The following is a 23,380-nucleotide window of genomic DNA, read 5'->3' on the forward strand; positions in this document are numbered from 1 at the left end:
GGGAAACTAAATCATCGGCTGTGGGTTTTACATCTATAATGCATTCAAGTGTTGCTTAAAAGTTAGTCAACAAACTGTATTTACTCACATGTTTAGACCAACTGGGTGTATTTATTGAGTATAGAAAGATAAGAGAATTTCACTGGCCAATTAAAATATTAAGATTGTAGCTCAGCTTTGAAAGGCTGAAAATAAGGCTTCAGATCTTAAATTTTATCATTCCCAAGAGTAGAATGTTCTAGATGGTCAAGGTCTGATTGGCTTTGCTGCAGGTGACAGAGTAGGGAAGCATAACTATACCTTTTGCAGGATTGCTGTCTGGGAGAGTGGGGATCATCAGTGAAGCAGCAGCCATCAGTTTTTGTCAACTTGTCAAAAATATTAATATTAATATTGTTTTCAGTTAGCCTAGTGTATTTTGTTTGAAACTTAGTTTTGTTTTGATTTGTTTGTCACATGGAAGGTCTCAGAACTGCCTATTTTTACCAAGTAAAATGCAAATAGGCATTAAAGATAAATCCTGTAAATCTAAGTGAAAGTTTTTTGATGGCATTATAAATATATTTATGAAGAACACAGAAAATAAAATTGCTTAGGTAACTAGAGACATCAGACAAGCTAAACTGTCATGTTAAAAATTTCTAGTATTTTTATGTTTAGTGATGTTAATTCAGTCCATAAATTTTTAAAGCCCATGTCAAAACTATGTGTGATACAGTATTTTTTAATATGTTTTAGAAAGTGTACCACTGCTCTTGGGACTTGACTTTCTTTTCATATTTAAAAGGGGATTTTTTTTACTTCTTGACTTTAAGGATGCAGTTGGAGCATTATGGGATGTTCCCAAGTATTTGTTGTCACTATTGTAAAACCGGTAGGGGGAGCTCGAGGTTCATCCTTTAGGTACTAAAAAATTGTTCAGAGAATTTTTATTCAGAAATAAATTTATTTTTTTTTAATGGGATCTTTGGATTGTAGCATAATTCAAGATCGTTAGACCTTGAACCAGAAGTTTGCTATACTGCTTATAGTGAATTCTTTTTACAGCTAAGATTACTTTTACATTATAAAAGTGCTCAAATTGCACTTTCATTTGAATAAGAATGTAAAAAAAAAATTCTTTACCTTAAATTTAAAAACAATTTTAAAAAAAAAAAAAAAAAGGGCACCAGAAGTTGTTATTCATAGTGCTAGCCCTGGCTGAGTAAAATACAACTAAATGTTACATTCCTGGCAGTGGCAGCTTGTTACTAGGAATATAGAATAGCTTGAGATTATGGAATAGTAGTTGGTGCTGTTGTGTTAAGCTTTTGTGAGCTTCCTCTTCAATATCTTGTTTATGAAAAGTATCAACTGATACATTAAGTCAAGAACTTCATGTTGGAATCAGTGTGTAACAACAGCACGTTCTGTTATTTGCTTGTCTGCAGGGCTCAGCACCACCACCTTCTCCAACACCTAACAGAGAAATGAAGAACAAGGCGGTTCTTTGCAAGCCTTTGACAATGACGAAAGCCACGTACTGTAAACCTCATATGCAGACAAAATCCTGTCAGACAGGTAACTCCTGAACTGTGCTGGAACTACAAATTTCTTTATTGCAGATTTTTTCTTAACTGTTACTTTCTGTGAACATATTGCAAATATTCTATTTTGTGGGGGTTTTTTCCACTAAATGGCAGTTGTAAAATGTATTTATAAATACCTGGTAGTGTTCACCTTTTTCTTTTTTCTTTTAATAGAAGATGATTGGAAAAAAGAGTATGTCCCAGTGCCTATTCCTGTACCTGTCTATGTTCCGGTGCCTATGAATATGTATAGTCAAAACGTTCCTGTTCCTACAACAGTTCCTGTTCCTGTAAGTGAGACTTCAACTTCATTTTAAAATTGGCATCCATTCACGGGCACGTGTGGGACCACTTCATATTGTTGGCTGTTCTTGTTCTGTTCTATCTAAAGCACTGCAGGATGCAGCAGCATTATTTATTGAAAAAGCATTAGAATCTGCCAGTGGCACTTAATTTCCTAGTTGTTCTTTGGCACTTATCTGCCTGCTTTCAGTGTGAAAATCTTGTGCTGCTGAACTTTTCAGTAACAGTTCTGAGTGGTACTTTGAGTTTGCTGAATAAGCCTTAAACAGCAAGATTTGTTCTAGTAATGAGGAAGCTGAAAAGGTTGTTTTGGGGAGGGATGACAGTGTGGGATAAACAGAAGGAAGAAAGCAAAGGAAAAGATACCAAAACCTGAACTTGTACCAGCATAAGAAAATAACTCTAAGTGTATTTTGTAATCACTTATGTACCTAGTCTCACCCAAATGGTAGGAAAAAAACCCTGATTTCCTAAAATTCTGTGTTTCACAAACAAGCCATTAAACCAGAATGCTGATTTGTCCCAACTGTTAGTCTGAAGTTATAATCAGACGTGTTTGAAGCTCCAAAGTTCCTTCTGTTCTTCCTTTGACGACCTATATTTAGTCATTTTTTCTTCTGTATTCTTTCCTGCTTTTCCTTCTCTTCTCAATCATTTATACTGAGCTTTTTTTAACCTGTCAGCATTTTTGCTAGCTCACATTTGAGTGATTTATTTCTAATCTGTATTAACTCTGTCTTTTAGAAGAGGAGTGTAGAATTTTTTTCTGTGTTGTCTACTGTTGATGCTTTATTGCAGCATTTTTTTCTTTCCTCTATTATCTCTGCCTCCCTGTCTGTACAGGTGCCAGTTCCAGTTTTTTTATCCACTACTTTGGGTAGCAGTGAGAAAATCCATGCAGCAATAGAAGAGCTGAGGGGAAAAGTGTCCTCAGATCCTCTGGAAACTGATCTACTGAACTTGTCAGAGATGGTGCCTGAACATGCTGGAAAAGCAGAAGCTTCTGATGTGACTGGTGAGTTTTCTCATGAGTTTTTGACTCTTTGGAGTGCTAGGGGATATGTGTGAATCGAGAGAAGTGTTGGGTTTGTGGAGAAGGTTTGAGTACAACAGTCCTGTCATTGAGATCTTATATTAAGTTCCCCTGTGGTTTAACCCCAGCAGGCAAGTAAGTACTACACACAGCCACTCACTCACTTCCCCCACACCTGGTGGGGAGGAGAATTGGGAAAGAAGTTAACTTTGTGAATTACGAACAGTTTAATAATTGAAGGAAAATAAAATATATTAATACTACCAATAGTAATAAATACAGTGAGAAGGGAAGAGAGAGAGAGAGGAATAAAACACAAGCAACTAAGTGATGCACAATACAGTTGCTCACCACCTGCTGACGGATGCCCATCCTCCCCTGAGCAGCATTCGGTGATTCTCCAGCCAGCTTCCCTTCATATACTGAACATGACATTCTGTAGTATGGGATGTCCCTTTGGACACTGCAGCTCGACTGTTTTAGGCATTCTCCCTCTCAGCTTCTTATGCATCTACTCTCTGACAGCACACAGGAAACTGAAAAGTCCTTGAGCAACAACCAACACACCAGTGTGCTACCAACATTATTCTCATAATAAAAATATATGTATCCTGTAACTATATTTTCTTAGTGCACTTGTCTCTTTGCTCATCTTTCCTGGCTCTGCCTGCCACAATTCTCAAGTCTCTTTAGTATCTTTCCAGGAAAATTTGCCTTCACTCAGGTGAAATTTTGAGAGTTTCTTTCAAGCTCTTTCAACAAGTGTCTGAAAGAATGTTGATAAATTACATGAGCTTTGTGCCTGTTATATGGAAGGCCAGTGGAGCTGCAGTCCCAGGAGGTTTATTGCTTTCCAGACTGTTGCCACTCCCCCACTACAGTGGTACATTTCTGGTGGTGCTGCAAGGTTGTCACTTGCAGTTCCTTGCTCTCTTTTGTGAAGTACAGCTAAATGAGTAGTTGTATGACATCTGAGCTTGCTCATTTGCAGAGGAGTGAATTTGGAGAAATCTGTCTTTGCCAGAAGTTGGAAAGAGGTCAAACTTTGTTTCTCACTGCCTGCTTGCCTTGTTTGTTAAACAGATAGTACAAAAAGAAACTTGAAAATCTGTTCTGTTGTGGGAGATTCAGGTTGAAAAATAGGTAGTTAGGTTTGTCAAACTTGTTTGAGTTCTGTGATTGGTTGATATGATCCAGAGTCATCAGTATTTGATTTTCTGTGCGCGTGCTTTGCTGACTCATCTTAATGAAGAGGACAAAGGGCTAGTAAGTATCTTTTATGTCTGAAGGAAATCAGATTGGAGAAGTAAATCTGAGATCTCAAGAACAACAAAATGTAGGATGATGACGAGCAGAACAAGCAGCTTTAGAACCACTTGGCTTTTAAAGATCTGAGTTCTGAATCTGCCCTGTTTACTAATCCACGTGTTGGTTAAAATAATGAGAGTTTCTCTTTTTTTTTTTTTTTAACCAGGTGTGATAGCTGAGTCAAGTCTACTAAACTCAGAAACAGAGTCACGGACAAGCTTGCCTGATGTTCCATATGAGCCAGACCTTGATATTGAAATAGACTTTCCAAGAGGTAAGTTTCCTGTGATTTTAATAAATACTGTGACATTGTGGGCAGCCATTGTACCTTGCTTAGTTATCCTTTCAGAGAAGCTTTATTTGATTGCAGGATCCACTTGAGTGACTCTCAGGTAAAACTTTGTCATGTCGTTGTAAGACTGGGGACTTCTGAATTAGGTCTTCCACCTTTCTAAATACAGTATTCGAAACAATGCAAAAAAAAGGGAGGATTTGCCTTTCACAAAGAACTTGGCTGCATTATTTGGTTTGAATGTGAATTTAGGAAAGCTGTTTTGAAGGCTCGAGGATTCAGCTGGCACATGTCTTGGAAAACATAATGAATACATTCTTCAATTGCCAGGTATTTCCATGGTTTAGAGTAGAAATGACGAAAGGGTAAATTTCCCTTGGCATGCTGCACACCACTTGTGTTACATTGTAGTATCTTGTTAATGTCCATACCTGTATTTAAAAAGGTACTTTGAATTTGAAGCAGCAAAATCACTACTTTGAGACCTCTGTTGAAAGAAACTCTTGGTTTTATATAGTATGATTGCTATCACTCTACAGAATGCAGGGAACAGTGTCTGTTTCCTTACATCATATCTTAATTGATCCAGGAAGGCTTCTTGCTGGCTCTAGTTAGTGTCCCTCTTGACATAACTTCTCTTAGACATACAACTAACACCTCACCAGGGTAGCTTCTGTATCTGATGTTGACACTCTCCTTTTGTGTTCTGCCATAGGTAACCACAGTAGATGCCCAGACTGGGTTTCTCGCTTTGCCGTATGTCTATTTCAAAGAGAACCTTAATTTTAGGAAGTTTACTAGTCAGATACGTACTAGATTTTTAACCGTCTTTGTAAGTGAGGCTTGGTACATGAGAAAGGAAAACCAGGGAAGAAAAGAAATAAAGTGGAATAGTAAGTAACAGCAGTCTGTAAGAGATATTGATTACACTGAAGTGCTTCTGAGATAAGAGTCTTTGTGGTAGCAGGAGAAGGACTGCTTTTTAGTCTAGGACAGAGTTCATAAATCTTTGGATGTGAGTGCTGTTTCATCTGGACCAGATCGAGAGGTGTCTTGAGAAGTAAGGTGGTAAAATCAGACTACTGCACAAAATTTATATTTTTCTACTCATAACTGTTCATTCTCACCATAAGTAAAACTTCTTGATACCAAGACAACCTGGGCAGAAAAAATTATGTAAGAATCCACTGTAAGAAATGGTGCCTTGGTGACTTAAGATAATGCTTGAAAATGTTGAACATTGTGTCCTCTACCGTGTTTTTAGAAATAAACATTTTGACAACTTTGTCTTACTTTAAATATAAGAATAGGTCTTTGAATATAAGAATCCAGGCTTTGATAATGTTTATATTTGTGCCTTTGTGGACCCCTTATGTTAATGCACACTAATATAACTCATTGTTTTTTCAAGACAGTATTATTCAGAAGATGTTTAGAAATAAATTTCTGTTAATGTATTTTCAGCAACTGAGGAGCTTGATACAGAAAATGAGTTTTTGTTACCTCCTGTTTTTGGTGAAGAATATGAGGAACAGCCAAGGCCTCGGTCCAAAAAGAAGGTAATTTTGTCATGCTATTAAAAATATCCAAAAAAGCACAATATCTAAGTTTAGTTATCATACCGCTCTAAAACATGTTACTGTCTATTAATATCTAATATCCTATCTTTATGAATTAAAATTATATATTTCAAATAGTAAAATTATTTCAGCCCTGTGTCCTGTGTGTGTTGCAGAAAACTGTTGGATTTAAGAGGAGTGTGGTTTGTAAATTCTGATCCCATTTTTGCTTTACAGTGGTAGAACTATTGGTGTAATGTGCTGGTTTGTACTATACCTGCTGTACTCTTAGTAATGCTTTTCTACCTTCTACTTTGAACAAAGCTGTCTTGGTTTAATTTGGTAGTAAAATGGAAGAACACTGGCATTACCATGGCTTATAGTGAGAGCTATAGCATCTTCTATATAAAAGAATTTAAAAAAAATTCATTTGCTTGTAATTTTCCCAGATTTTATTTTCAGTCAATCTTAGTTTAGACATTGCAAATAAATTGTCCATGTTCTTTTATTGAGAAGGACACTAACAGGAATTAATTTCCTGTACCTGGCACAAAGCTGAAATGATTTTGTTCCAATAACTGCAGTAGATAGTGCAGCTTTAAAAAAAAAAAAAAACACAACTTCTAGTAAAGCTTTCTAAGAACAAATGTGTCTTTCCATTATTAAGATTGGAGTCTAAACTGTGTTAGTATTATCCACTGGATGTTATCCACATATGCACTACTGGACATGCTTTAATTTGGGACCAGTGCTGGCTTTTCCATTGATGGCTTCTGTTGAGCCTAAAAGTTGAGCTTGTGGCATAGATTTGTAGCATCTTTAGCTTCCTGTGCATTAACACAATGAAATCCTATAAATACACTGAATTGTTTGGCACATCATATGTTTGCATAATACAATAGAATGAATACGGTGACTCCATCATCAAAAATTACTGTCCCCTGTTAGGAGAACCAGTTTCAAAGGCAAATTAGAAACGTCTGTCAGCTTAAGTAGATGCTGTCCGTAGAAGGATGATCAACAAAGAAACCATCTACTGGATGAAGTTTGTGTTTCTTTGAACGTTCAGTTTGCACTTTGGCCTGCAGCTTGTTCTGCCCAGGTTCTGTGTTGCTGCTGTTGACAACTGCTGGTGGTGTTGACCGCTGTGTTTCCACGGCAGGGAGTCAAGAGGAAAGCGGTGTCTGAGTACCAGTCGCATGATGACAGCTCTGAAAACTCGGAGTGTAGTTTTCCGTTCAAATACGCGTACGGTGTGAATGCGTGGAAGCACTGGGTAAAGTCTCGGTATTTAGAGGAAGAGCTTCCAGAACTAGAGGAACTGAAATCAAGTAAGTGTTTCCACAAGTCTGGTGTCCAAATTCTAATTTGGTAGGGAAAATTGCTATGCTTGTGTGATTCTCAGCTGGGATTTTTAATAGAGGTTATCACATGTCCCTAATGTTCCCACCATGACTGTTTTATCACATAAAATAATCACCATGATTATTTTATCACAGAGCAGCCAAACTCTTTTTTTTTTCTGGTTTTCCCTATTTGGTTCAAAATGCTGGGTGTCACACTTCTCATGCATGCAAGCTAGGACAACACCTTCCTGGATCTTCTGACTTACTGTGACTTTTTTTTTTTTGGTTTGCATCCTCTTTTTCCTCATATTCTAACTCACCTTAGAGTTCACATAATTTCTGGACTTCTAAATTCCTAGGGAGGGATATCCTACTCTTTTTCCTGCAAAGAGATCTTCATCTAAGGCTGGCATTACCTGGCTGTGGAACTTTGGCACAAGGTGGCCTTTGATCCTGTGGAGCCTTACTACTCTTTCTGCAACATTCCTCTCTGTGTACATTTTGTACTGTGACAGAAAAGGGGAATTGCTGCTACTCCTGCTGTTCTTCACCTCCCACAGGCATCTTAGCACCCCTGTGTTATGCTGTTGGATCTTTGGAAACTGCTGTTTGCCCTGAAGGTGCCCCTCTACACCATTGTCTTCACTTCAGCATCTTGAGCTGCTTCTGTGTCATCCTCAGCTGTGCATGACAGTACATTTGTTAGCGAGTGTTACTGCATCTGGTTAACTAGACTTTACTCTGGTAGCCTTGTTTATTTTAATACAGACCTAACATTTTAACTACTTAGTACATTTTAGTCTTGTTCACTGGTTAGTGGAGAGGACACCAAGCCCGTTCCTCACTTTCCAGCCAAAAAATACCCCATCTCACCCTCACTGTGTGATAATTCTGTTGTATAATGTAGCATTTTTTCTCTATTTTACAGTAAAGTCTGTGAAATTAAAGGAAGATCTATTATCACATACTTCAGCTGAGTTAAACTATGGGTTGACGCATTTTGTCAATGAAATTCGAAGGCCAAATGGAGAGAACTATGCACCTGACAGCATCTATTATCTGTGTCTTGGGATTCAGGAGGTTAGTAGAGGCTGTAGAGATGGGAAATTAAGCTGCTGATTTGACTGCAACCCATTTCAATGGAAGAATGGAGATAACGTGGATTTACTGGCTAGGAACTTTTCATAATATATGGCTATGATCTGGAAGAACACAGGCTACTCTGTAAATCACATACTGTCTGTATAGGAAACGAGTTTGCAGATCCATCCTGAAAACTCAAATACAAATTGGTATGTTGTAATAATTTTAATATTCTTGCTGGGTTAAAGCAAGTAATTAGCAGACAAAAATTACGTAGTTTTTCCAAATGCTGTGCTTCATTTTGTTTGCTAAGGATGTCTAATGTAAAAACAGAATGAAACAAGGCATGATCTGTCAAAGTTTTACTATTTCAGTTACTTAACATATAGTGCAAACAAACTAATTGAAGTGTCTTTTGGGGAAGATCTAATTTACTGAATATTGCAGACTGTGGACAGTCAGGATAGAGTGCGGGAAACTGCTATATTGGCTGTCTAATACACAGTAAGATAGAAGGGAGTCAGGTTAGATGCAGTGTATGTGAAAGCAATAACATGTATCATTAGATAATTAGAAAAGCTATTCCACCGCTTATCTTTTAAAACAGGGGATGTCTTAATTTTTGATACATAAGGCAAAATGCAGATGAAATAAGCAGTGTTCAGAACTGAGAGCACAGAAGATTTCATTCAAGGCAATAAAAAATGCATATGATGTGGAAAGCAGGCTGTTCACAGGGCTTGCAATCCTATTTAAACTGTTCCATGCTTGAGGCAGAGGACTTGAATCAAGTAATGAATTTTTTAATTGAAATATTTTTAAATAATATCTCCACTAATTCTTCTGTGTTGCAAGTATGCAGAATTAAAGAGTTAATTGGTATCTTTATGTCATGGTTGAAACTTGGCAAGCGAACATTCGTTTTAGTCAATCAGTTTTTAGTCAATATTGCTGCAAGGTGCGTTTCAAATTCAGCTAGCTTTCTGCTTCTGCACTTGCATGATACACTGTCTCTCTGTATCTTTCTGTTAAATTGAAAATACTTGTGTTAAGCTGATAGACAATCCACAGAGTGAGGCATGTGTTTATAAAATGAAACTCACTTTTTTTATTATTTTTTTTTTTACCTTTCTCTTTGTGCCTTTGACATAGTCTATTTTGTCAGTCATGAAAGCTAGTTATGTGTAAAACTTTTTTTTTTTTCACCTCTTCAGAGCCATAGTTTGTGTGGCACAACGCAATTATCATGAGCCTAATACACATACGCAATGCTGGAACACAAGTGGAACAATGTGTGGTTGCTTTATTGTAATTATTGCTTATACTTAGTGTCCAGTGTTTAATTCAGGTGATGTTAACAGCCCTGATTAGTTGTCCAAATGTGCCACTGCTGTTTGGACTGGTAGGAAGACGTGCCCTGTTTGCATTTTGAGTTTGCATTTCACAAAGGCGGACAGCAAGTGAGGTACAGAAACACGTGAGCATGTGAGGTGTCAAGGGCTGCAGCCATCTTCTGTGGGATAATGGCAAACTCTACATTTGGGGGGTGTGTTACCCTTCTGAGGAAACACGCTTAAACAAACACAGTGATAAACACTAAATGCAATGTAGTTGTCACAATGTACAACAAAACTCTGTTGCCTTCTATAATTTTCCTAGCCTTTCTTTCCATCTGACAACCCCTACATGGGTACCCTTGAAAGAGAATAAATTGTCTGCTACTGCATGAAAGGTACTGGCTTTGAGGAGGGTCTCAGAGAAGATTAAATGATGCCATTTAAGGATGAAGTTGTGCCAAAAATCATCCATGTTTTCCTACTTTAGAGTAAGTTTCTCTTCAAAGGAAGAGAATGTAGGAACAATAGGTTAGCAAAAAAGTACTTTTCCCCTCCACCAGAATTACTGCACTCATTGTGCCTTAATACACATGGAGGTTGGAGCTTTTCCTTGTGGGTGTAATGTGGTTTGAGCATAGGTGAAATCCCCAGGAGTCTTGAAGACCTAATTTAGAGTTTTTTGATTTTGTAAAATAACTTTTCCTGAAGGAAGCACTGTAAAATCTGTTCGAGGAAACTGATCCCTGAGTCAGATAGTGCAGTCACTCAGTTCAGGTTCATTTGCAGCTGAAATTGTTCTGCTTTCAGACAGAAATGGTTCAATAATGGGTTTTGTAACTCTGAAGTACTGATCCTGAAAAATATCATACTTAAAAGTAAAGGTTACTGCATGGTCAGGCAGGCATCTAGTAGAGAGGGTTCATCTAGAAAAAGGTATTAGCACACTGCTACATCGTGACCTTCATTCTTTGTCCCAGTGTAGATTGGGATTTGGGGTTTGTTTTCTTTGTATGTCTGGTAATGGGAGTGTTTAGGCAAAACTGAGGCTGATGGAGTTGGCAGATGTTTGTCTGAAGGTGCTGTGGGCAGTGATTCAGCCTCTTCTTCTCTATGGGGTTCAGAGGCCCATCCAGCCAATTCCTTCCTGATTGCTGCAGTTATGGTAGAGCTCATCCCAAGTGGGAACAGCCTATGCTAATCCTGCCCCTCTTAGAGCTAGTAGAGTAGCAGAGCACAGTGTTACAGTGTGGGAGTGAAGGTTTGCAGATGTATGTTCAGTGTTATGTTGCAGTCTCCCCTGCTACACGACACTGTTCTATAGAGTGTCTGGTGCTGCCCATGACCAAATAGTGTTAATGAGTGCTGTCTCTAATGCTATTTCAAGTACATGTACAGAAATAGATGCCGTTTTCAGAAGCGAGTACATTTTTTGTCTGTCGCTTTTATTGTATTCACTAACAGGCTTGTTCATGCAAAGATAACACCGAAATGGAAAATTTAAGAAGCCAGTCCCTTTCTTAGAAATGTCTCCAGAGAGGGTGATGTCAAATACTGGTATAGCCCTCAGCCAGTAATTCTTGGTAAAGGTTTAAAGAATTTCTGTCTGTAAGGTCAAGAAGGTTAAGATAATTAGATTGCAGAATAGTCAGGCGCCTTACACCATGCTGTCATTTTTCTTGCACTGCTGCATATCACTGTGGGGTGTTTTTTGCTCCCACTTCTGTGTTGAAGATGGTTTAGTCACTGTCCAGAGTTCACATTTAAAATGACCGACTCTTGCTAGGTATGGGGTTTTCTTCTTTGAAGACCTAGGTGGAGGAAAAGATAAATAAATTGTTTGTGTTTTGTTTTTTCAATTTCTCCCTATTCGCTGATACAGTGTTGCACACAGGAAATCTTAGAGAAAAATGTTAGAGTTGTAATTAAACTATAATTCATATCCAGTTAGGAATTTACAACGTATGTTATATTGGAGGTAACTTTTAACTGTTAAATATTGAAAAAGTGGCATAGCTTTATTTTTTAGATACTCTTTTTAAGTACGGTGCTTGCACATTTATAAAAACAAGAACCCTGTCCTAATCTGGAATCATAAATACTGTGTCTCTCTCTCTTTTCTATAGTATTTATATGGAAGTAATCGAAAAGACAACATATTTATTGATCCAATCTACCAGACGTTTGTCCAGGAATTAAATAAAATCCTTAGAAGTTGGCAACCAAGCATACTTCCAGATGGTAATTTTCTTTTCAGTGATGTATGTTTTTCATCTCTTAATAGTTCTGTATTCTTAAGCACACACACACATATATATATGTGTATATAAAAACATTTTATGCATTGCAATAGTAACTGACGAGGAATTATGAAGATATCATCTAAGATTTCAATTTAGGACTGTACCTGTTCCTTTTGTCTTGTTTCTGAGTAATCCATGCTACAAGAGTTGATTTTGTCACTGCCTGTTAAAATTGACTATCCGTTTTTAGGAGAGAAAGTTACAATAGCTCTTTGACCTGTAGTTTTTACCTGAGCTGAATTTTTCTTTGGGTCCATTTTTTTCCCAGATGGAAGCAGACAGGCAGGTACTGGGCTATGTGTTGGTAGGGCTAACAAGTGATGTATTTTAGCCTTTCTTGGCTGGATTAGGAGGATTCTGCTCAGGAGGATCGTCAGTTCATGGAGAAAGCAAATTTCCCCCAGCAGATAAATGTTGGTGCTGAACTGGAGAATCAAGTTCTTCCGTCTTTCTCACAATCCTTTCTTGAGTGAGGGCTTGTCCTTGCCAAACGCTTTCCTCTCCCTTTTTGATATTGGCTTCTCTCTGTATAGCTCTTGAGAGCCTCTGTGTTGGGTCTTTCCTGTACCCTGTTAATGATCCTTGTGCTTTCCCAGTGAGAGATCCATTAGTAGTAAGAAAATAAGAAGGTATGCTATTTGGAGGCCTTACCTGAGCAGAATAAAATTGACTCAAAGATATGCTTTTTATGAGGAAATTAAGATTACCTCCTGAGTTTTTATGTAACAACATGAGGGAGCTGCATGTCAACAGTGCTGTTGTAATTAAACAGAAATGTATTTCCTGTGAAATTACCTGTACTGATAATTCCCATTGACTATCTCAGTGAGTGTCTGTGTCTTTAAGAGGTGGTTTTGGGGATATGGACATATAATTAAATATCTTTATTAGAGGCTTCTGTCGTGAGCTTTTGTTACATTTCACAGTAAACAGAAACTTGATTATTTTGCACGTGGGCAGTTTATGGGCTAACCCATTGTATTTTCTCCAATATTCTTTTCTTTCCAAGGATCAATATTCTCTCGAGTTGAAGAAGATTACCTTTGGAGGATTAAACAGCTAGGATCGCATTCACCTGTTGCTCTTCTGAATACTCTGTTCTACTTTAACACTAAATATTTTGGCCTGAAAACTGTGGAGCAGCACTTAAGGCTTTCTTTTGGCACTGTTTTTAGACAGTGGAAGAAAAATCCACTAACAATGGAAAGCAAAGCTTGTCTTCGATATCAAGTGTCTTCCCTGTGCAGAACTGATAGTGAAGGTACTATAGCAGTTGAAAATTAGTATTGCTCTTCTGAGGGATGTCTGGGCATGCTGCCATGAGCTGGAGCTCTACCTTTGCGTAAGGTTTAGCAGCTCTCAGCTCCCAGATCTCTAATTGGAGTGTATGGTCCATGGAGACTACAAGGTCTCTGCTCTAAGTGATCCCTTTGAGCCCACTGGCCTCCCTGGTAAATGCTGTGACTTGGCTGTGGCTGTGGGTGGCATTTCCAGTTTGCAGATATGCATAGCTGTGGTGGGCTGCCCACACTGGGAAGTTTACTGAAAATTGTAACTAACTTCAAGTTATATCTTAGATGTTGTTGATTTTCTTCTTAAAGATAAAATTACTACTGGAAAAAGGAAACACGAAGATGATGTACCAGTATTTGAACAAATTGAAAACACGTCTGATCCAGCTAGATGCCCCGTGAAAATGTTTGAGTGCTATCTGTCTAAAAGGTAAGTATGATACAGGGAAATACAGAAGAGGTCTAGACTAAACCAGATACCGGAGGGAACTGTTTTGATGCAGCATGAAATGAACTCAAGCAGAGGGAATGGATTGAGACCATCTGAAAAATACCTAAATGAAAGTATTGAAATCTCCCATTCTGTATCTGGACAAGATGGGCAGAAGGTGTGGGAGCAGCGGAGTATTTCGATGTTAATTGTCGAGGACTCCCTCTGAGAATGGCAATATGATTCAATTTGCTTAGCTGTGAACACCAAGTATCTCTGCAGAGAATTACCAGCAAGAGATCTGGTAGGTTTTGCTACTGCGGGTTTTGTTTGTGAGATCCCCATCTCTTCAGTAAGAATTGGATTGAGACGATGGGTTTCCTGCATTAGAAGTTATCAGGAATCTGAAATGTAGATGCTTTTGAGATACCTAGTGTGAAAACATGTTTGAAGTACTTTGTCCTAGGAAAAGTACTACGGATGGTAACCCAGCATTTAGAAATAGCCTGTTTCCTTCCAATCTGCACAATTAATTGTGCAGGAAGGAAACAGAAATTAATACATTTTTAAATAAAAGTTAGGCAACTCCTAAAAGAATTAATATAGTAGCTAATTGTTTTGGAAGCTTGAAAACAGGATTCCTTGGGAAATACTTTCCATTAATTGTAACAACCATTCAAGTGACTGATTTTAATATAGATTTTATATAACTCTAAGGGGAATATGGGCAAGTGATACCAAAGAGATCACCTTGTATATACAACACAATGAATCAAATGAAATATGATACCCAACATTCATTAGGAAACAGTATCTTAGTCTTAAAGGTGAAGAAGGAGCTTCCACACAACATCAGCAGAAGTGCAATTATGTTGTGTTATAGAGAGAAACAAGTAAAGAGTACCTTGTGGCCTGTTAATGCAACCACCTTTTATAAACTCAGTTAATTCTGATTGTTGCAGGGGGATTTTGCCTTCACTGTCTACTGTCATGGTTTGGAGAGAATATGTTGTTAAAAAGTTGAAGTTGGATTTTTTGACTAAGTTACGCAGCCACTAGGGAGAGAGAACACATAATTCTTTTTTTTCTTTTAGAAACATCTCAACTTTTGGAAAAAGAATGCACTTAAAGCCATTTAGAGCGTCATTTATGGTGCGGTTTCAAGTCATGGTGTCTTGTAGACTTTGGTCACCATTGCTAACTAAAGGAGCAGACTGCTTCTCCTAGTTCTGCTTCTAATAACATATAACTTGCATCTTTGCTGAAATAATTTTAATGAAATATTTAACACTTTAAAAAGTATTGTAAAAGTTTAGGCAGTGCCAGCTGATTGAAATATACTTGGCAACCAGTGAACAGCTGCAGCTGAAATTTCAGGATGCTTTCTTTCACAGCTGTGAACACCCTATCACTGTCTCATTATAGTCTCAAGCTGTGCCAGGGGAGGATAAGGCTGGACATTACAAGGAATTTCATCAAATAAAGGGTGATTAAACCTTGGAATTGACTGCCCAGGAGGGTGGTGGAGTCACCATCCCTGGAGATGTTTAAGGAAAGACTGGACATGGTACTTAGTGCCGTGGTCTAGTTGACACGGTGGTGTTCTGTCATAGCTGGGACTCCACGATCTCAGAGATCTTTTCCAACCTAATTGATTCTGTGATTGCTTGTTCCTGTAAAAATACTGGCTTTTCAAGAAAGTAGAAAGGAGGTTAAAATATTGTTAGAATATTTTAAACATTCATATTTTGGTTCTTTTCTGACTCTTAATTTGATTTATGTGAGAGCAGAATAAACCAACATTTACCCTAGCAGGTGAAGAGCAATACTTAAAATCTCATTGGGCAGTTTAGGAAGGTGTGAGCTGGTAAAAATTCTTAATTTTACTGAAGAAACAGGAAATGGAGTTGACTCCTGAGATCTACAGCATTTATGGAGGAGGGAGCATGAGTGAGCACTTGCACATACAGAATTGAAAATTCTTTTCTGACACTTACCTAAATGCTAGAATTTCCTTAAAGGAGTCTTCTGTAGTGGCTTAGAGGATGTTTCTGAGCTGGATCGTACTTCATAGTATAGTAGGTAAGGAATTAAGGGATTAAGATTTATAACAACCAACCTTTTAAGTAAAATAGGAGGAGGTGGGATTTTAGCTTGTATTTCTGAGCATCTCAGAATTACCATCCTTTATTTTACAAGAGAACCCTGGGCTCTACAGTCAGAGGTAGCCTTATCAGCCAGCAATTGTGTGAGCAATTACTGATGTCAGTGTTGGATCTCTTTTGAAATCATAGAAAGTACATCCTGGTTTAGCAAGTCCTGGATCTGCAGATTTTTGAAAGCTGGAAGAGTCTGTGGTCTCTTGTATGCTTGCCAAGTCCCAGGCATCTGGGACTCTGAGGCTGCTCAGAGGGTGTGGGATTGGCTGGGCTTGGGCCAGACCTGACCATGGGCTCCTTCTATGAGCAAGACTGCATTTCTCCACACTGTGACTTGCCTAGGTGTTAAAGTTTTGTTTGATCAGGATTTTGGAATTGCTAACGTACTGTTCTGTCCCGTGAGGCTGTTTTTCTAACCTCCTTTTTTTAACCTCCTCGTAGCCCACAGAATCTGAATCAGAGGACAGACATGTTCTATCTGCAACCAGAGTGCTCTGTCTCCGCGGAGAGTCCCATCTGGTACACTGCCACTTCACTGGACCGCAACACTTTGGAAAATATGCTCGTACGGGTTCTTTTAGTAAAAGATATTTATGATAAAGACAATTACGAACTGGATGAAGACATAGATTAAAACAAACTTCCAAAAAACTGTCAATCAAACAAACAGCATTAGATATAGTCATGCTGCTAGACCTTTACTATGGAAAACATTTCAAGTTTACCCTTTGTTTTATGAGTTTTGTAGCAGTGTGTACCCTCGCGTGGGTATTACCATGTAAATAGTCTGTGAGTGAAAGTTTCCATTATTCTGCGTAGTGGTTTTAGGATACATAACAAACACATTTCAGATTCTTTTTTTTATTATTTATTTGATTAGATATGTTTGTAACTTTTTACATTGCAAAATATGAATGAGAATGTGCCATGTGTAATTTTTTTTTTCCCCTTGTAGTACAAGACATCCATGTTGCACAACTCTGCTGTTGGAAGCTCTCATGAAAGGAGGCTCTTTTAATGGCTTCTTAAACTGGATGGTTGTGTATGGGTAGCACTACTAAAGTTTAGAACTTGCAGTGTCTTTCAGAATTTTTAAATGAATTGTAAACTAATAGGTTTTTTACTTTTTAGTTACTGAAGCCTTATGAGGTTATGTAGAGAGATTCCATCTTATGTACCAAAAACAGACAAAAGAGAATGCTGTCAATATTGGTGTACTGTAATGTGAATCTATTCTGGTGAAAACATTTTTTGTTGCCCTTATTAAAACCTTAGTGTCCTTTCGTTATTTGTGACTCTCTCTCAATTGCCCCTACAAATAAAAAATATATATATACAAATAAATAAATATAAGCTTAGAGCATGTGGTCATCAAGACATGTATTTTGTAAAAAAGAAAACTAAAACCAAAAACCCCTCAAAAAAAATAGGAGGAAAAGAAAAAGAAAGAAAAAATGTCTGATGACGATGCTATATAATTCTTTTTCATCTTTACTTTTCCAGTCATAATTGCCAGTACCTCATATTAATGTAAATTTGTCCTCTGTAGCCTTAGAAAAAGGGGTTCTATGCCGTATTACATGAAGTAATATGGTATGCTAAATTTTTAACCTTTGTTTGTCCTTGCATTGCTGTATTTAAATACAGGCAATACTTGACTGTGGGTGGGAAAATTCTTAACTAATGCCTCCATTCAAAAGCCATATGAGATGTGAAGTTACAGAAAGTCGAAAGACAATTTTTCTTGAAGAAAAGTCCTTTTGTTTGTTTCTATCCTTTTGTTGTACTTACTTTGCATAAGTAGTCTTATTTCCAGATACATATTTAACTGCTCAAGTTTTGTTATTTGCTCTTATTTAACTGATGCAAACAATATGGTGGTTCAAGCAATGAGTTTGCTATTGTACTGAAAAAAATGTAGTAGAATATTCTACTATAAAGTAGTCATAAGTTTAAGTCTCTCCTAAATGGCATTAGCCATCTACTAAAGGAGAAACATTCTATGTATATATATATTACCACCCGAGCATTTATTTCTTGCAAGGGCTGCATGGCTTTTTCATTTTCCTTAGCTTAAAAGATTACACATAAGGACGCATCTTTCTATATAGAGAAATAAAGCTTCAGTTGCTTTGTTTTGTTAAGCAAGTTTATTTAAATTTCTGCTATTCTGGTGTGTCTGTGAGTATGTATTAATTTTAGATACACTGCTATTTCAAATGGAGATGGAGATGTACATGTTTAATTCTTCATTTCTTTCTGGTGGCATTACCCTTCCTGTGAAATCAAGAAATACTACGCAGCACCAGTGAGTAGATCACTAACAGCTTCAATGCACTTTTCCCTCTGTGAGTGAATACGTAAGAACTTAGCTCATTAACACTTGGGTTTTTTTCAAACAGCACCCATAGAATGTGCCCGTGATACATAAAAGTAATGAAATCAGGAATTGTAGTTGTCGTTTTGTTCTGGTGTCTCCATCTTTTTTAACACCTGAGTTGACCGTAAGTTAAATTTTACATATGGGAATTGTGACTAACTACCTGTGTAAAATGCATCATATGCGTAACTTGAAGTACTTCATTTAAGCACACCTTTAAGTGTTTTGATAAATAGCAGTAAGGATCACTTGCAGCCCCTTCTCTGCAGTTCAGACTTAAGATACTTTAGCAGGGGCTTCAGTTGCTCCCTGATTGCAACAGTGTTTAAACACAGACACCCTCTTGTAAAACTTTTAATATGAAGCTGAAAGTTAAGTAGGTGTGTTGAGTGTTTTGTCTTAAACAGAGTTTTAAATTCTTGTTCTCAAAATCAGATCAAAACTCTTTCTTAAATAGTAACGTCAGTCTTTAGTATGGCATGTTGAGGAATGTGTAGACATTTTCAGTGTCATTAGGAAATAAATAATGCTTCCTAAAGGTTATAAGAAATCATGTTATTGTCCTAAATTCCTCCCATTTTCTACCCAAGATTCATCAGGCATCAGAAAAAATATCCAAGTTGGGTCTTGAAATAGAAGTTTTTACATATAGATCCATGTTGGAAATATAAAGATGGTTTCCAAGAACAGAACTTTTATTCCAGAAGATGGAGCTATTCCATCATCAGCAATAATGTTTTCCAAGTGGTTCATGTGTTCAGATTGAACGTTGTAAGCTGCAGAGATACTGCAGTCAAGTATGCATCATGGTTCAGTGTATGCATTTTATTCCTAAATTTGAATGGCCGAATGCAATAAAAGACCTTAGTTCTGAAAAAATAAAGACATGCAATTTTGTAATAATTAGGAGTTCAGGGCACATACTTTTTCTTTGTAAGAACTGTCAGCAACTGGACTAGAATAAGGTTGGTGCCAAGGAGTTAGATACACATTGCTGTGCAGGACAGTATTTGATGCCCTGTTCTACACAGACACACAACTTTCAGGTTAATGATATGTATCAGAAACCTGACCTCGCTTTCCCCCTTAGGAGGGTGTGAAGTGGCAACTTGGCTGTTCTGGCCATCCCTGTGAGCTCTGGCAGAGCTCACCTGCTAAGTGTGGTGTGGGGACTATACTGCTCTGTCCACCCAGAGCCCTGCAGATGGTCCTGGCAATGCAGTTCAGTCCAGGCAGGGGTCTCCTAATTTCTCCAGTCATGCCAGCATGTGCTCTGCATCTTCTTGGTTTGAGATCAAGTTTTGAACAATTCTCAGGTGAAGTAATAACCTTAAGACACTAAGGAAATTAGACAGCAGTAGTAAGCAAATTACATAGAAAATACAGTTCAGTGTGAAAAATAGTGAAAAAATCATGCAATTTTCAGAAAGTAAATTTATTTTGTTAGTCATCTTTTTGTAAGTAATTGTGATCAGTCACTGAGGAAAATGGAGCTTATTTTAATTAGTGAACTAAGCATAAATTATGACAGTTAATTTTTATTGAACAAAAAATTGTGGCATAATTTCAATGTGTACAATATTAATTACCTTTAAAGTACTCACAGTGGGATTCTATCATGCAGCAAAATTTTTTCTCTTGGTATCTATGATTCTGCCCCATGGGGGGCTGTGCGAATAGGTGGGGAAAACAGAAGTGATGGTTCATAAACCTTGCAGTCCTGATAGGAGGTGGTGTGTGAGATGGAAAAGGCATGAGTGGTGGCAAGCACTCACCTCATACCCATTTTCACTGACCTTTTTTATTATATAGAAGGCTGTTTTCTGTTACACTTTCCCAGTTTTGTCTGTTAGCGTTAGGAGTGGCAGTTAAAGATTTTAATTTCCATTTTTTTAAACATTCACTTTTCACTTTGTTATACTCATGTTGAGCATTATGTGATACGTGTTATATGTAGGACTGAGTATGATGCAGAGTAAGTGGAGTTGAAGTTTTAAGTTACTGAGATTTTAAGAGGGTGTTTGGTCATCATATATGAAACGAGTCTCTGGATTATAACACAAAGGTTAATGATGTTTTGGAGGAATTAAAGGTTGAGTTACCCTTTGTTTGGAGTTAGAACTAAGCCATAGGGTTTGTGTGTGCTTCATTAGGGTTGTGAGTGTGGCTGCAGCACGGGACACGCTGTCACCCAGGGCTTGGTTAACTGCGGGAATTTCCCATTTCTCAAATAAGAAATAAATCTTTCCTCTGGCAGCTTTTGAATTTGAAGTGCTGAGACCTGAAAGCCTCAGCACACGAGCCACGGCACAGATGCTTGGAACCAGCATGTAAATGAGGTGCATGCTTCAAAGCTTAGGCTGGCGTTAGTGTCTGTGACGCCAGTGAGGCTTCTCCGTGGGCACCCGCGAGCACGGCAGGCATTCCACAGCTGCACAGAGATGATGTGGGGATTAGTGCCTGCTCGTCACGCTACTCCAGTTGGAGCTGGCGGCCGCTGGCAAGCAGCTCAGCCTTGGCAGGGCCCCAGCTCACTGTGGGCACTGGTGAGCAGTGATCCCCCTCCTCTGCTCGCAGGCAGAGCAGGACCTGCACTTTGCATGGGGTGTTTGTTGTGCTCTTTCCTTTACTACCAGGGAGCTCCCATCACCTCAGAGTTCCTTGCTGTTGGTCTGTGGTGGAAAATGTATGAACTACAACATGAGCCAGGTTCATGATTCCTTAATATGGCGTAATTGCACCTTAACATTACCTTTACATAAGCCTCCCCTCTCCCTGGCCCAGCTCTCCAAGGCAAAATACCAGAATGGATTTGAGAGAGACACTAGTGTAATAAAGAGCACTGGGGTGCAGGGGGAGACAGATGTGATGGCCACTATACAAGCTAGTGCTGGGCAAGGGGAGTAAGCAAATGCACTGGGAGACAGGACAGAGAAGATTGGCTGTATCCAGCCAACAACTAATGGGGTTTAAAAAGTTACAGGGTTAATATGTACTGTGGTGAGGCTTTCTGAGCTTCTGACACCTCTGACAACTTCCCACATAGCCTAGCTCAAAGGTTTTCACCCAGCAACTGCTGTTGCTGTCTGTGGATGTGGAAATGAGGTACGTATTTAAAAAGGTTTGGTCTGGCTAGTTTTTATTTTCAGGATATTGCTGTGTTGGTGTTTCCAAATACAGTTGTCTGGAAAATATTTCCTCACCCAAGAACTAGTTGTCTTTATGGAGTAAAGCCACTGGAATAGCAGTTATGGCGCATTTGCAAGTGCATAATTTCAGTAGGGAAGGATGTTGTTAACTCATTGTATTGTGTCCCAGGTACCCTGTGGCCCTTCTGCTAATTGTTTCATCAAATGTTTTTCTATCTCCAGTATGCTTTTTTTCTTTTGTGTTTTTTTTGGTTGGTTGGTTGGTTGGTTTGGGGTTTTTTTGGTTTTTGTTTTTTTGTGAATTGAAAGGAGAAAATCTTTGAAGATAACAGAGTTCTTGGAAAAATTCTTCAAGGACACAATCGGTCATTTCCTCTGTTGCTGGCAGGAGGATGTGAGAGGTGGCTACTGGCGAGGAGCCATACAGCAGTCCTCTTGTTTGTCATAGCTGAGAAAAGCTGTGGCATGAGAGCCCAGACTCTGTTGCTCCCCTCATGAAGCATGGTTTTACCTATGTAAACTAGTGGTGGTGGCAGTCCTAGAAACACTTCTGAGCAGAGCAATTTTTGCAGATGTTCACAAAAAACAAATAGGAAAAAAGATACAGCTCAACTTTGATTTCTTATTCAAGCAGTTTTTCAAACTCCAGGGATGTGAGTATGAACAGGACTCGAGCGTGATCTGAGTTTTGCTTTCTCTGAAATGTGGCATTTCCTGGAGACGTGGCACTTGGTGAGAGCCATTTCTGGCTGCCACCCTGCCTTGGGGAGAACATCAAGGTAACAGCAAAGCTGCTGTCTTCCTTTGTGCTGTGAGTGATGAAATCTTCCTAGAATTGTTCCCCAAGTTTAAATCTTTATTTTATATTATCTATCTTGGCCTGAATTGGTGAGAGTTTGACAGAAGAGCAGATACTGAAAATGTCTGTCCCTCTGTTGCCAGGTGCCTACAGCTGTGCAGGAGGTGAAGGCTTTGGAAGGCAAATCCCATGGATGTTGAGTAGTAGAGGTGGTAGTTGGGACTTGTGAGGTCTGGAAACAGCAAAACCTAGCATTAAACCAAGCTCCTTCAAGCTGTACCTGTTCCTGGCTTTGAGTTTGTACATTACAAAAAAAAAAAAAAAAAAAAAAGGCTTTGGTGGCTAAGTCTTCTCAAACGTGAGCACATGAGCAGGCTGGTTTGGTTTCTCTCAGAAGAACTCCTCAAGGATGGGTTTTTTCCCAGTACAAGGAGAGTTAGGTTTATTAGCAGCTTTTTCCTTCATTTATCTATCAGCTGATTTATTTATTTAGATAATTTTCCCTGATTCACAGTGATTAGAGTATTAGTGGGTTGTGTCATGTACAATGTGCCTGGGTACTTGTAAGTCCTATATTTTATTTTTACACTAAAATTCTGTTTCATAAACACAAAACTTCTGTGTCCATTCTGGGAAAGAAGCAGGCACATCCTTGTCATCTGAGTAATTTAAACGTTTCATTTGTGTAAAACCACTGAAAGTGCTTTACTGGTTTAAAATATGAAATATTTCATAGTATGTTTGCTGAGTAAGTCATGAAGATTTCTTCTAGTCATGAAGATTATTCCTGCTTTGGGCATGCAGAGGCAATAAGTGTACTGTTTGCATTTCTAGTCTTCAATTTTTTTTTTTTTTTTTAAATACCTTACGTGGAAGTGAAGAGGAAGCTTTTCAGCTCAGAAATAAAGCTCAGAATAAAGCTGTGTCACTAAGGCAAAGGAAAGGGCCCGCCATCACTGCAAAATCATCAGCCTTGATGATACCTCTGGAAAAAAAATGAATCCCAAAAATCTTCCTTCCTTATTACATCTTAAAGTGTTTT

At 38.3% G+C, this 23,380-nt stretch overlaps 1 protein-coding gene across 8 annotated transcripts in view; it reads left to right on the top strand.

The window, feature by feature from the left end:
* The window catches only part of ZMYM2 (zinc finger MYM-type containing 2), an 85,611-nt gene extending 67,152 nt beyond the window's left edge, over positions 1-18,459 (top strand). For all 8 annotated transcript variants that reach the window (XM_050332155.1, XM_050332153.1, XM_050332160.1 and 5 more), the window contains 11 exons: positions 1,431-1,560; positions 1,743-1,858; positions 2,715-2,886; positions 4,379-4,486; positions 5,969-6,063; positions 7,226-7,394; positions 8,338-8,489; positions 11,953-12,067; positions 13,139-13,390; positions 13,731-13,851; positions 16,452-18,459. In XM_050332155.1, coding sequence (XP_050188112.1) covers positions 1,431-1,560; positions 1,743-1,858; positions 2,715-2,886; positions 4,379-4,486; positions 5,969-6,063; positions 7,226-7,394; positions 8,338-8,489; positions 11,953-12,067; positions 13,139-13,390; positions 13,731-13,851; positions 16,452-16,644 — 1,623 coding nt within the window. In that variant the 3' untranslated portion in view covers positions 16,645-18,459. The remainder of the gene's footprint in view (positions 1-1,430; positions 1,561-1,742; positions 1,859-2,714; positions 2,887-4,378; positions 4,487-5,968; positions 6,064-7,225; positions 7,395-8,337; positions 8,490-11,952; positions 12,068-13,138; positions 13,391-13,730; positions 13,852-16,451) is intronic.
* The last annotated feature ends 4,921 nt before the right edge of the window (positions 18,460-23,380 follow it).

The sequence above is a fragment of the Myiozetetes cayanensis genome, unplaced genomic scaffold, assembly GCF_022539395.1.
Source record: "Myiozetetes cayanensis isolate MyiCay16 unplaced genomic scaffold, myiCay2020 scf5-8, whole genome shotgun sequence".
NCBI lineage: Eukaryota > Metazoa > Chordata > Aves > Passeriformes > Tyrannidae > Myiozetetes > Myiozetetes cayanensis.